Below are 14,064 nucleotides of genomic sequence, written 5' to 3' on the forward strand. Positions count from 1 at the left end.
GCAATATGCTATCATTATTATAAATTAACTCATGGCAAGTTATTAATTGCATTTACTTATCAGTAGCATTACATTCTATTATATTTTGTGACATGTGAAAAAAATCCACAATGATGATGATAAAACATTTATGGTAATGCTCTCAGAAAATAACGATTAAGCCAACATTCCAAGCAATGAAGACTGTATTCAATGAATGTTCCCTCTTATTTTTACTCAACTTTTTATAAAAACAATTATTTCTTTGCTGTCTTATCTCACGGAGGATAGAAAAATCTGGAAAACATCACTTCCTTTTTTCTTAACATATTTTTTATCATCAAATTTTTGTTTCTCATATACTGATGAAAATTACACTGTTAGATTCCCTGAATCGACAGCTTTTAGTTCCATATGAAGTACAAGTTAACATTAGAAAATAAATTCAATGATTGAATTTATGATTAGTAGCTGTGAAAGATGGAAACACATGGCCACATTTGTACTGTTGCCTCACCTTCTGAATCTGGACTGGATTTTTTGGCTTGCTTTGAATAAATTAAGATGATGTTGTGCAAGTTCAGGAGTCTAGATTTCCATCTTTGCCTTCTTGGAATGGTCCCACCACATGTACGGATGTCCAGGCTAGACTACTGAATGATAAGAGGCCCATCCAACAAACAGCACCAAGGCCCCAGACATGTGAATGAGGCCAGTGCAGCCCCTCTGACCCCAGCTGAGCTGCCAATGACTGAGCTCAGCTAACTCATGAAATCATGAGAATACATGATGGTTATTTTAAGCCACTAAGTTCTAGGGTAGTCTGTTATGCAGCAAAGGCTAATTGAAATACTATCCAAATAAACTCTGCTATAAAACATAATGAACTATATAAAACCCAATTTAAGAGCAAACCATATTATAGATTTTATATATATATATATATATATATATATATATTTTTTTTTTTTTTAAGGCACTAATCCAATGGGCAGAACAACTCTGCTTCAGTCTGGTGTGATTATTAATGGTACGATTTTGAGCAAGCCCTTAATCCTTCTGGGGCTCCCTTCTGTTTCTACCAAGTGGCACTGAGCAAGAGGGTGTTCACAGTTCTTTCCATTAATAGATATAAAATGTTGTGTGATTCCAACATATAAATTTCTAAGACTTACAAAGTAGCTTTAATGTTAATTCTCTCTACAAATATAAATTTTCACTTCTCCCCAAAACTTGTAATCTTGTATACATAAAAAGTTCTCTGCCTTGCCCTATTCTACTCCATTTTCAGCATGCCAGAAAATTTATTCTTCTATTCTCCTGATACTCTATATATTTAATGTAAAGCCTTGTACATCCCCTCCAGTCAACCCCAAATTTCTCCTTTTTACATAAAAATTCCTCTGAGTTGTGTTTACTCAGTCTCCAATTACTCTCCTCTCGTTCTCTCTTGGGCCCACTCCAAAAAGATCATTGCCCCAACCATTCCCACTGAAACAATCTGTTAACTGCATCATGGGTCTCCACTTTGCTTAATCCAAAGGTCAAGTCTACTACTTGACCAATCAACAACTTTTGACATAACTGATCATTTCCCCCTTCTTGTATTATTCTGAAATATACAGAAAAGTACATAAAACATACAAAGTTTAACAAGCAATAATAAAGCAAACTCATCTGGATGAAGAAAGAGAACATTACCAGGATGCCAAAAGCCTTCTGTGTGCCTCCAATCATAAATCTCTCCTCCCCTCTGTCCCCAAAGTAATCACAACCTTGACATTTGTGAGGAAATCTCTTTTAAAATGTTTTTACCAATTAAGTAATGCATTTCTGAGCAACACAGCTTGGCTTTGCCTGTTTTGTAATTCCGTATGAATGGGATCACACAATATGCATCCTTTTGTGTCCACATCAATACTTGTTATCACGTCTTTTAACTTCTGCCAACAAGCCAAATATGTAAATGCATCTCACTGTGTATTTGATGTGCAACTGCCTTATAAGATTAAACATTCTTTTTCATATACTGACTCGCCACAGAGATTTCTTTTGTTGTGAAGTGGCTGTTCAAGTCCTCTGCCACTTCTCTAGTCGATTGCCTGTCTTTTTAAAGTTGTAGTTCTTTACATTCTGGACATTACTTCACTTCATCAAATCTAAGTAATCAACAGTTTCTGAAACACACTATTATTTTATGCCTAAAAAAGAAAAAAAAAACCTCTGGCAATATGTAATCTAAAGATTTCATGTATTTTAAGACGCATTCCAATTACAAAGAGGTTAAAATGTGAAATAACTGTGTCTTAGTATTGAAGCAGTGCAGTCCTTTGCCAGATATATGTGTTGCAAACGGGGTGTTTCTGCTAAAATGGGAAATATGTTTTCCTGAAATAGTGACTTCTTGCTAAATCATGCACCAAAAATAATAGAAGATTATAGAGAAAATAGGGTAGGGTTGATCTCTCCAAAACTACCGCACCTAGTAAAGTCAGTCCCAATGAAAAACATTAATACAATTTAAAAGATATGTTATATTCCTAATAAGAAATACTAGAGTAAATAAAATACTCTGTCTTTTAAGAACATTAAGAAGAAGCCAGCTAGCATGCACCCCACTCCTCAGCACTGTAGAGAATCTTAGCACTAAATCATGCTGTTCCCTAAAAGCTTTGTCTTGTGTTAATTGACTGACTTTTTATCCGGGTCCTCCAAGGTCATCCTGAGGTGGGCACATGCACAGATCTGGGCAGTAGGAGGGCCTAGGCAGTGCAGACACAAAGCTGTTCCCTGTCTTGAGTGCCTGTGAAATCCTTTATGAAATGAGCCACCCGCCTTAAAAAATACCTTTAAAAAAAAATCAAAAAAAATAAAAATAAGAAAAAGAAAATGAAAAGGTAGCTTGACAGAAAGGGGTACATGGAGAGCTGAGGCTACTGAATAATACAGCCCTTATTGGAGAAGGTATGTAGCCGCCCACTGGATAGTAGAGAAGTTTGCTAGGTGCCTTGGCACAGAGCTGGTTCATAGACAGTGGGCAGGGAACTGTCTGCTGGAGTACCAATAAAGGTCACCAAGCAAGCTGCCTTGAATGGTAGGGATGAATGTAGAAGGTGTTTCTGACTTACTAGAAAACAAGCTGGGACACTAGCTGGGCTTGCTAGAAACCCACTGGAAAGCCACTTGGAAGAGATATTGCTGAAATCTGGGGTCCCCACAGAATTCAGTAGTAAAAGAGGAATTCGGCTGGTGCATTGGTAGAACTCATGAAGCCACCTATGAAGGTGTTCTGGAACTTACTGCTGGGGTTCTCCCTGAACAGCCCCCATGGGCACCACTGAACTTGCCCCTGGGGAGCTGATGCTAGAGTACCATTGAAACTTACTCTATTTTGTAGGCAGAAGCCAAAAGAAAAAGACACACTGGAACCAGGAAAAGAAGGCTCTTCTTTCTCCAGTAGCCTTCCTGCACCCTCTACTGACAAAGCTTAACACTGTGCCAGATGGTAAGGGGAAAATGTGACAGTATCATAAGTGGGCAAAAAAAGATATGAAGCCATGAGGCAGTGAGTAATAACTGGCAGACTAGTTTTCAGAGAACGTCTACCACAAACTGAAGTTGAATTTCTTCAGTCAAATGTTTTTTCAGCACCTATTGAGAAGATCATATGGCTTTTCTAGACTGTTACTATAATAATTTTCAAATGTTATACCAACCTTGCATTCCTGGGACAAATTCCACTTGGTCATAATGTGTTACCTTCCTTACATGTTACTATATAGCATTTTGTTAAAATAGTTAAAGGATTTTTGAGCCTACGTTCATGAAAGAATTTAGTCTAATATTCTTTTAATGTTTTCATCTGGCTTTAAAATCAGGATAATGCTCAGATCACAGTGAGTTAGGAAGTGTTCTATTTTTCAGAAGTTGTGCAGAATTGGCATTATTTCTTCCTTAAATATTTGGAACAATTCACCAGTACCATCTGGGCTTGAAATTCTCTTTATGGAAAAGTTACAAACTACAAATTTAATTTCTTTTACAGATTATAGGGCTGTTCAGTTATCTCAGAATAAGTAAGGATTGGTAGTTTTTGTCTTTCAAGGAATTTATCCATTTCATCTGAGTTGTTGAGTTTACTAGCTTAAGATTGTTTAGCATATCCTTTATTATTCACTTAACATCTAAAGGATTTTTTTTTTGGTCTTTTAAGGACTGCACCCATGGCACATGGAGGTTCCCAGGCTAGGGGTCAAATCAGAGCTGCAGCTGCCAGCCTACACCACAGCCACAGCAACTCGGGTTCCAAGCCATGGAACTGCAGCTCACGGCAATGCCAGACCCTTCACCTCTGAGTAGGGCCAGGGATCGAACCTGCATCCTCATGGATCCTAGCAGGATTTGTTACCACTGAGCCACAGCCGGAACTCCCTCTAGGATTTTTAGTGATGCCATCTCTCTTATTCCCAACACTGTTGTTTATCACTCGTATTGATCTGAAAGAAGCGGCTCTGGATTTCACTGATTTTTCCCTATCACTTCTGTTTTCTAGTTCATTGACTTCTGCTCTTATCTTTATTATTTCCTTCCTGCTACTTAATTTGGGTTTATTTTCCTCTTAAGATCGAAATTTAGATCACTGAATGAGATCTTTATTATTTTTAATATAAATATTTAATACTATAAATTTTCCTCTAAATACAGCTCTAGCAACATCCCACAAATTGATATGTTATACTGACATGTGTGATACTTTGTGATTTCCCTTGTGGCTTATTTTTTAACTCACAGATTAGTTAGAAGTGTGCTATTTAATTTCCAAATCCTTGGAAATTCTCCAGATGTCTTTCTGTAAATGATTTCTAATTTAATTCCATTAGGATCAGAGAACATATTTTATATGATTTAAACCCTCTAAAATTTACTGAGTCTCATTTTATGGTCCAGAACATGGTCTATGTTTGTAAATGTTTCTATGCACACTAGAAAAGAACATATATCCTTATGTTGCTGGGTGGCACATTCTAACAAATAACAATTAAGACAAGTTGACTGAAAGTATTCCATGTGTTACAGCCTTATAGATTTTTTTGTTTACTTTTTCTAAAGAGGGTACTTATACTTTTCTATTTTCCTTTTATTTTCATTCTGGTATCATTTCCATTCCATCTGAAGAACTTACTTTAGTATTTCTTAAAGTGCAAGTCTGCTGGAAAAAAATTCCCTTACCCTTTTTGTCTCAAAAGTTCTTCATGTTTAAGGTTATTTTATTGTACACAGAAATCTAGGTTGGCATTTGCTCCTTCCAGCATGTTAAAGATGACATTTGATTAACTTCTGGCTTGTATTTTTTTCTATCGATAAGCCTGCAGTTATTCTATGTTCCCTTGTATGTATGGATCTCTTTTTCTGTCTGACTTTTACATTTTTCTCTTTATCACTGGTTTTCAGCAATTAGATTATTATGTACATTGATATATCTTTTGAGATTATTTCTTCAGCTCGGGGCTTGTTGAGTTTCTTAGATCTACCAGACTTAATTTCTGTCAAATGTGGAAACATTTCAGCCACGATTTCTTCAAAGATTTTTTTTTCCTGCTTCCCCGACTTTGGCTTGAACCATAGATCAATATGAACAGACCACAGTTCTGTTCTTCTTACAATCCAATGTATGAAAATAGCTGTTATATATATATCTTGCCCAATTTCTAGTCATTTATGGTAAGAGGGTAAATCCAGTACAAGCTAGTTCTTCATGGCAAAAGTAGAAGTGTCTCTGTCTCTCTCACTTTTTGATTGCTTAAAAAAAGTTTAGTCTTTTTCCTCTCCATGTTTCAGTTTGACTAGTTCATACTGCTATGTCTTCAAGTTTACTGATCTTTTCCCTTGTAGTTTATAATCTGCTCTTAAACCTATCCAGGGAATTTTTGAAGTTCCATTTAGTTCTTTCAAAAATACACATTTTGTTTTCTCTTCATCCTGTTCATACTGTCCTTTAAATCCTTGCACATATTTATGATAACCCTAAAAATTTTGTTATGGTCATCATCTGTGTCATTTCTGATTGTTTTTTCTTAATCAGTTCACTTTTCTTTTGATTATGGGTCACATTTTCTTGCTTTTTTGTATGCCTAATAATTTTTTATTAAATGCTGATATTGTGTCTAATATTCAGTATTTAGATTTTGTTGTCTTTCTTTAAAGAGTGTTGATTTTTTTTCTCTTTTCCTCCCTCCCCTCCTTTGTTTTTTCTAACAGTTAAGTTATATGCATATTCGTTTGATCTTTTGGGGGTTTTTAAAATTAAACTTTGTTAAAGTGGGCCGTAGGAAGCTTAATCTATGGCCATTTTAACCCTACTAGTAAGCTTTGCCCCTTATGAGGTCTCTCCACTCAGACTGGTTAGAACTCCAATTTCTCTTGGCCCTGTGTAAGCTCTGGGAATTATTAACCTTACAGCTCCCAAAGAGTTCTTTATTCTGCCATGTAGATTCCCATCCTACACATTCTCAGTTTAGTATTTAGCAATGCACCCAAGGAGACACCTTAGCAATTTGCCTGAGCTCCTTTTCTTTCCAGCTCTTTCCTCTCTGACACCCTGTCCTGCAAATTCCAGACACCTCTGAATCATGAACTCAGATTTCTGTTCCTTCCACTCAGAGTCTGCTGAACTCTGCCTGGGCTCTCCGTCCCTGTGCTATGGCCTATAAAGTGCCCCCAAGCAGAAAGTTGAGGAAATTATAGGACTCCTTTGTGTGTAGTTTCCTCTCCGCCTCTCTTAGGGATCATAGTTGTGTTCTATCTATAGTCCAATGTCTGACAACAGTACAAGTTTCTCTCTCTCTTATTATTTCGTTAAATAGTCTCAGATTTTGTCAATGGGCATGATTTGTAGGTGGCTTTTTTATATTCTGATATGGCCTCCAAATAAATAAACTTTCTAGTACAATTAGATATTTCAAGCTCACCTTTTACTTTCCTTGCCCAGCCCTGGAATCAGAATTTTCTCCAGGATGATCTGGTACCTCTCAGTAAAGAATTACATTTAGAGGCCAGGAAGTGACCATTCAGTTTGCTAAGTGCTACTCATACATCAGAGCTTCCATATTCTTGGACAGGTTTTGGACATTTCGGTTTTTAAGTTAGGAGGTCTCGTTAGGATCTGAAATAGCTGCAGCTGTTTGGAACCTGTGAATTATAACAAATAAATTGAAGCTCCTTTCTAGGACAAAACCTCATACTGGGGAGAAACTGCAAAACTAGGACATTAGAAGTAAGTTAAAAAGAAGATCCAAGTGAAAGTGGTAGAGGGCAGCAGAAAGTGCAAGGACATATTTTTATTAACTTGCTTTAACAAGGAAGGAGGGAGCTCTAGAGCTACGAAACTAAAAATGCTACCCTGAAACACCCAATGTGGGCAAAATACCAAGTTACTTACAAGGGAATAACCATCAGATTGTTTTCAGATTGTGTAAGAGCAATGTTTCAATGCCAGAAGACAATTAGATAACTGACTAATAAGAGTCAGGGAAATCTTTGTGAGCCAAGGATTTCATATCCATCCAAAAAAACTTGAAAATATAAAGGCCAAGCATACAACTCCGATAAAGATCCTGTGAACCCTTTGCGGCAATCTGGTAGAGAGCAAGTTTTAGAAAACCACAATTACTGAAGAAACAACAATATAAGGGTTGTTAATTAAATATATATCTACCCATAGAATAGAGAATAAATGCTTATAAAAATGGGAGAGTATGTAATGGCTATTTGCATTGCCCATATAGATACAGCTCAAATATCAAAAAACAGTGAGAAAAAGGAAACCATATGCAAAGTAGAATAAGCTTACTGACTACCTTATATTTGTTGGAAATAAAAGATATTACTTCAGGAGTTCCCATTGTGGCTCAGTGAATGAAGGACCTGCTGTTGTCCCTGTGAGGATGCAGGTTGGATCCCTGGCCTCTCTCAGTGGGTTAAGGATCTGGCATGGCTGTGGCCTAGGCCGCAGCTGCAGCTCTGATTCGACCCCTAGCCCAAGAACTTCCATATGTTGCAGGTGCAGCTGTAAAAAAAAAAATTAAAAAAAAAGAAAAGAAAAAGATATTACTTCAAGTCAGATGATGGGACTGGGAGAGGGAAGGGGTTAGAAGAAATGATTAGATAATTTTAACACTGCTCATAGGAGGGACACCAAATGGAGGAGGAGAAACAGAAGAGTTTTATATCGAGGTGTGAAGGTAGCCATTAGCATAAAGAGGCAAATCTTCCTAACAAGAGAGAGAAATTAAACAGACTACACTGTCAAAGCCTTGACAATATGAAAGGCCTGTGTATGGGTAAAACAGAAAAATATGACAAAAATGAGACTAAAGATATCGATCAAACTAATACATACAAAGCTTCACTTCGGGCTACAAAGTTCAACACAATTTGTAAAACAGAGATTCAGAAAGATAAAAGAATAAAAAGAGGGGTAAAGATTTATCAGGCAAATGCCAAGAAAAGATGTTAGGACTTGTGATTCTGAAATCTGACAAGGCAGATTTATGGGAGGAAATAATCAATAGTCAGATTTTAAAACAAAATATTTTATAGCATGTTAAGGAGTCTAGACTTATAGTCAATAGAAGTTTTTGAAGGATAAACTATAGATGGACAAGAATCAGACATGCATTTTAAAGATGGACGCGACTGAGGTGACATGGGAGGCAGGGGACACAATAAGAATGGGGCAGGAGACAAACACTGCTTGAGTACCTGCTCCAGACCAAGTGGTTTACACTTGTGTTCTCCCTTTAATCCTAGTAACCAAACGCGTTGAGCCCAATTATTCACATTTGAAATATGGAGATTCTGAAGCCTAGGAAGTTTAAGTAACCTGCGCAAATGAACCAGCCAACAACATGCTAAAGTCAAGATTTTGAGGTCAGTTTTACAAAGCTATTTGCCACCACATGACATTATTATTTTTTTTCTTTAAAAAAAAAAAAGTCCAAACAAGGAGTGAGTATCTACAGTAGTACAGATGGATAGGTATTTAAGACGCATAATTAGAAAGGCTTGGTGATGGACTGAACATTGTGTGAGATTAAATAACAAGAAAAAGAAATCAAGAATTCCAGAAGCTTTATAAAAGGTAGTATCCACAAGGAGTTGCAGATACACTCCAAAGTAAAAACAAACCAGAATGTTCTTTTATGCCCTTTTATTGTTTTCTGCTATTATCCTTCCCCAGATTACACTAAATTAAACTAAGCATACATGATTTCTTATGTGTTTAGTAATATTGGTGCATTGGTAGTAACATCTCATGTTTTCCTTAATATCAATCTTACATTAGAAATAATGGAGAAGGGACCCTAAACTTAACAGAATTAAATTTAAATTATCTCTATTTCTCAGTAGCAAAATGGAAAGACCAAGAACACTCAGAGAACAAAATAAAAGCTCATAGAGTTTTATGAGAACTGTTGGGGGTCACAGGCGCAACCTCCAAATATGCTTCATACATATTTGAATTAAAATTACTTAAGAAATGGCTGGTGCAAGACAGATACTTCTAGAAAGTACCATTCTATTTTCTTATAGCTCTATAACAACCTTACCCAGATATCAATTATAAAAGCCTGTCTAAACCAAAAAAAAAAAAAAAAAAAAAAAAAAAAAAAGCCGAAAATAAGATACCATTACAGTAACAGTCAGGTCCTGTGAAGACTAGTATAGATAAATACACCAACATTTAGATAAAAATTCAAAGTGGATTACCACAAAGCTGGCGCTTCATGCTTCCTCCTTTTTTCCTTTGGAGAAGAGGCAGACTTTAAGATTAGTAATATCCATATAATTAATATAAGAATGTTTGTTCTAGTGTATAAAGAATTGAGGGCAAAAAAGTCTTCATACTGCATAGGCTTTAGAAATGGATTCATAGGAATGAAACCTAGTTAGCAACACATACATTTAGACTCTTAAATTTTTTTAAATTTCCCCAATACATTTACTTTTAAATTCTTAAGGTCCAATGACTTTAAAAGTCACACTATAGACTCTCCTATTTTTTCTATTTTAAAAACAAAACCCATGAAAGTCCTCTGAAAATTTTTCTCTTTATCCATTTTTTCTTTCATTCCAGTGTCCCAGCTTAGTCTTCAATTTCATCTAAAACACTCTACTTAATATGCCTAAGTGTTAACTAGTTTAAATAAAGACATTGCGACCTCCATTTCTTTTATTCCATCTCATACTTACATGGAATGGTTCTCAAATAGAGATTATCTCTGATCACTTGCTGCAGTTTGTGGTCAATTGATCCTTTCTGAAACTGAAGACTCAGGTAATGTCGCAAATCTTTATTAATGACTTTGCCTAAAAAGAAAAACAAAACACAGAAGAAAAAACACGTAACTGTTAGATCTCCAGTTAAATATTGATGCCAGTGAATGAATACCCTTAAGCCATTGAGCTATAAATAGGAAAAAGAAATCAGAATATTTTACCAAATAAGATAACTATACAAATTTATTATAGGTACTATAATATTAAATAATTATATTTAATATATTAATACTAATTAATGTACTAAAACATATCCCTGTAATACACAATGCGGTCATCATTTTACCTGGTAGGAGAGAGAAGAATAGGACTTAAATACGATCTATACACTTACCACATCTCTTTCCCTGACCTATCTTCAAAATCATCAAACTCTTTCATATATACTGCAGATGTATTTTGGAAGTCAAAAAAGCACCTCAAATTTCAGATGACCAAAACAGAACTCTTAATTCTATACTCCCCCAGTGTTTTCCTCATCTTAAAAAATTACCACCCTCGATTCAATAAAATAAAAACCCAAAGCTAGAAGTCATCCTCAATTTCTCCCTTTTATTTCCACCCCCTGATGTAGTTTATTAACAGCTTTTGTCAGTTCTACAACCAAACATATTCCATAAATGCCCACCTTCTCCCCATTTCCACTGCCACCACTCTAAGCTAAGCCACCATCACTTCTCATCTGAAACTCAGCAACAGACTTCTAATCAGTCTCCCTGCATCCATTCTAGGCTCCCTCCTGCTCCCACCACTGACACACAAGAATGAGGTTTTAAACATAAATCAGATATTCACCACTCTGTTTAGAGCCACCATTGACTTCTTGCTGCCCTTGGAATATAATTCTAACATGTTCCAGCTCTGGCCATCTCTGACCCAAATTCATTCACTCTTTCCTTTCTCAAACTCTGTTCCACCCAGACTGGCCATCTTTCTGATCTCTAACAAGTTGAATGTTAGAGATCAGAAAGATCAGAACTTTCTGCCCATCACTAGGTTGAATAGGCATTTTCTGTCCCAGATACAATGCGAATAAATAAAAGCAAATTTTTTTTTTATTTGTGGGGAAAATGGGAAATTAAGAAGAGGAACATTAGGGGTCTCAAAAGAAATACTAAGCAGAAAAACGGGACTGCAGAAATCAGACAGCAATTAATTTTTTTTTTTTTTTTTTTTTAGGGCTGTACCGTGGCATATGGAGGTTCTCGGGCTAGAGGTCCAATCAGAGCTACTGCTGCCGGCCACAGCCACAACCACAAAAACACAGGATCCGAGCTATGTCTGCAACCCACACTGAAGCTCACGGCAACACCAGATCCTTAACCCACTGAGCAAGGCCAGGGACCAAACCTGAATCCTCATGGATACTAGTTGGGTTTGTTACTGCTGAGCCATGACAGGAACTCCTGACAGCAGTGAATTTGTAATAAGGGTTGAACTTAAAATGAACATCAAAGCAATCCAAACATTTTAGACAAGACTTCAGATAATTAGAAAAGAGCAAAGTCAAAAGAAAATAGATTATCTTATTGAATACGAAATGACTAATTAATTAAAATATACTCTTTGGGTGTTTCATTTGGAACAGTATAAGCATGACCAGATCAAATCATTTAAAAGGTTACTACAGATCAGTTCATTCTTGTAACTATTATTCCAAAGCACAGCATTTCTAACCCCCTCTTTTGGTCTTTTCTCACATATATAAATAAACACTAACCTATACGAGAGGGTGTTAAAATAAGCAGGAAACCAGAGTGCTTCAAAACCTTAGCGATAACATTCACGTCCTCAACTAATAAACATAAACCAAAAAGTCCCTATTTAGCCTTGTCAAAAATAGATGCTGAGGAAGGGAAACTTGTGATCAAAGAAAAACCTGAGAGATACTCACAGGGATAACACAGAACAGTCTTCGGTCACAGAGGCTGCTTGTGCCAGGCACTTTGGGGCCCCAGCAACCCATGTCCAATTTAGATGGAATCTTATTATTTCATTATTTATTTATATTATAGTACTTGTTCCTTGCTGGGTAGAAGAAAAACCCAATTCATAATCAATTCTGGGAGTTCCGTTCGTGGCTCAGTGGGTAATGAACCTGACTAGGATCCATGAGAATGTGGGTTTGATCCCTGGCCTCACTCAGTGGGTGAAGGATCCGGTGTTGCTGTGAGCTGTGGTGTAGGTTGCAGCTGTGGCTCTGATTCGACCTCTAGCGTGGGAATTTCTATACGCTGCGAGTGCAGCCCTAAAAAGACCCCCCCAAAATTTTTTTCAATTCTGTAGTCCCATTGCTTATTGAACCAAATCATACCCAAAAATGAGTTCGCTAAGCATTTTAAAAATTAGGTAAGGAGTGCTTCAAATGCATTGTAATAATCATTATACAAAAGCTTTGGTGGACAGTTACATAGCTCTTGAAAGTGTTTGACAACGTTCATGGAAGTTTGGTTAAAGTTTTTAACTAGACAGAGAATGCATCTTTTTTTCTATTTAAAATATTATTATATAGGTTCTAATATCTAAAAACCTGCAATCCAACATATTCTCAGGAATCGATTTAATTTGGATACAGGAGAAAGAAGACAATCTGAATCAACGCTTTTTTAAATTCAAGGTTTTTTTATTTTTTAATTTGAAGTTTTACTATAAAATATGGTATAACACAGATAACTATAAAATGCTAAAAACCCAGATTGGATTTTACTCTATAAAAATGACAGCCATTAAATTAGATATAATTGAAAACAAAGCCGTAATAAAAATTATAGATCACAAATTTTAACAGGAGGGGCTCTCTTAAGGCAAAGTGAAGTTAACTCAATTCCTGTTTCAAAAGCCCACAAGATCTGAAGACAGAATTGTTAAAAGCAGAAAGAGATTTAAAGAGTAGCACCTAGAATTATCAGGACAGACACTGCTCTCTATTTTCACTCTCAACTTTTACTGGCTCTGGATGCAAGGATAAGATGAATAGCTGCAAAGAAGAGGATGACGTACGATTTCATAAAAGGGTATTTCATTTGAAGTGTACAACTCTTCAAAGAAATCATCATACTTTTCTTAGGTTAGGGAAAAAACATTATAAATACCAAAGAAATGTCGGTTATAAAAGATTAACACATATATGAGTTGGCACTCTTTAATAATAATTAATAAAATACACTGGATGTAGCAGTCATCATGGACTCCCTGCTTGAAGAAACCAAAAAAACTTCTGTAAGGGGACAGAATATTATAGTTCCTTCTTTGATGTGATTCCAGGGAATTTTTTTTAAGTACAAATATCCTGTATAAGCAGATGGCAGTGGAATCACCAGAAGGCCAACAGAAACATTAGCTCACAAAGATGCTGCTGAGATTATCTGTACTACTGAATTGTATATGGTCTTCTGCCTTTTGTTGAGGGAGAGTTTCCTAGAAATTTGACATTTCAAGAATATGAAAAACATCTCCTTGCAGTTAATGCAGATGTTGTTAAACAAATAAGAAAAAAGCTGCTTCGTAACTGCATTCTTATCCAGCCAGCCTTTGCTTTTAAGTGGTAAGATTATTCTTGGACTTTTAAGTGATTTATCAGCCAAGTTGATTTGATTTATGAAACTTAAAAGTAGACGGATAAATCTTTACACATACAGCTCAGCGCAGATGGGGCAAAGTCTATAACTGAAATCTCAATCATATGAATAAATCCAGGTGCTCACTCATGTTTCACTAAATAAATCCTTTATCAAAAGAACTCATAAC

General features: G+C 36.1%; 1 protein-coding gene across 10 annotated transcripts in view; it reads right to left on the minus strand.

Annotated features, from left to right (window-relative positions):
- Positions 1-14,064, minus strand: part of MAGI3 (membrane associated guanylate kinase, WW and PDZ domain containing 3) — a 266,980-nt gene that overhangs the window by 90,060 nt on the left and 162,856 nt on the right. For all 10 annotated transcript variants that reach the window (XM_085023516.1, XM_085023515.1, XM_021090716.2 and 7 more), the window contains exon 2: positions 10,231-10,347. Coding sequence is in view for 5 of the 10 variants with exons in the window: in XM_001925127.8 (XP_001925162.4) it covers positions 10,231-10,347 (117 nt within the window). In the remaining 5 variants the exon portion in view is untranslated. The remainder of the gene's footprint in view (positions 1-10,230; positions 10,348-14,064) is intronic.

This window comes from Sus scrofa, chromosome 4 (assembly GCF_054392235.1).
Source record: "Sus scrofa isolate SSC_HxYL_T2T_F1_AM1 chromosome 4, Sscrofa_HxYL_maternal_Yorkshire_Landrace_v2.0, whole genome shotgun sequence".
In the NCBI taxonomy this organism is placed as follows: Eukaryota; Metazoa; Chordata; class Mammalia; order Artiodactyla; family Suidae; genus Sus; species Sus scrofa.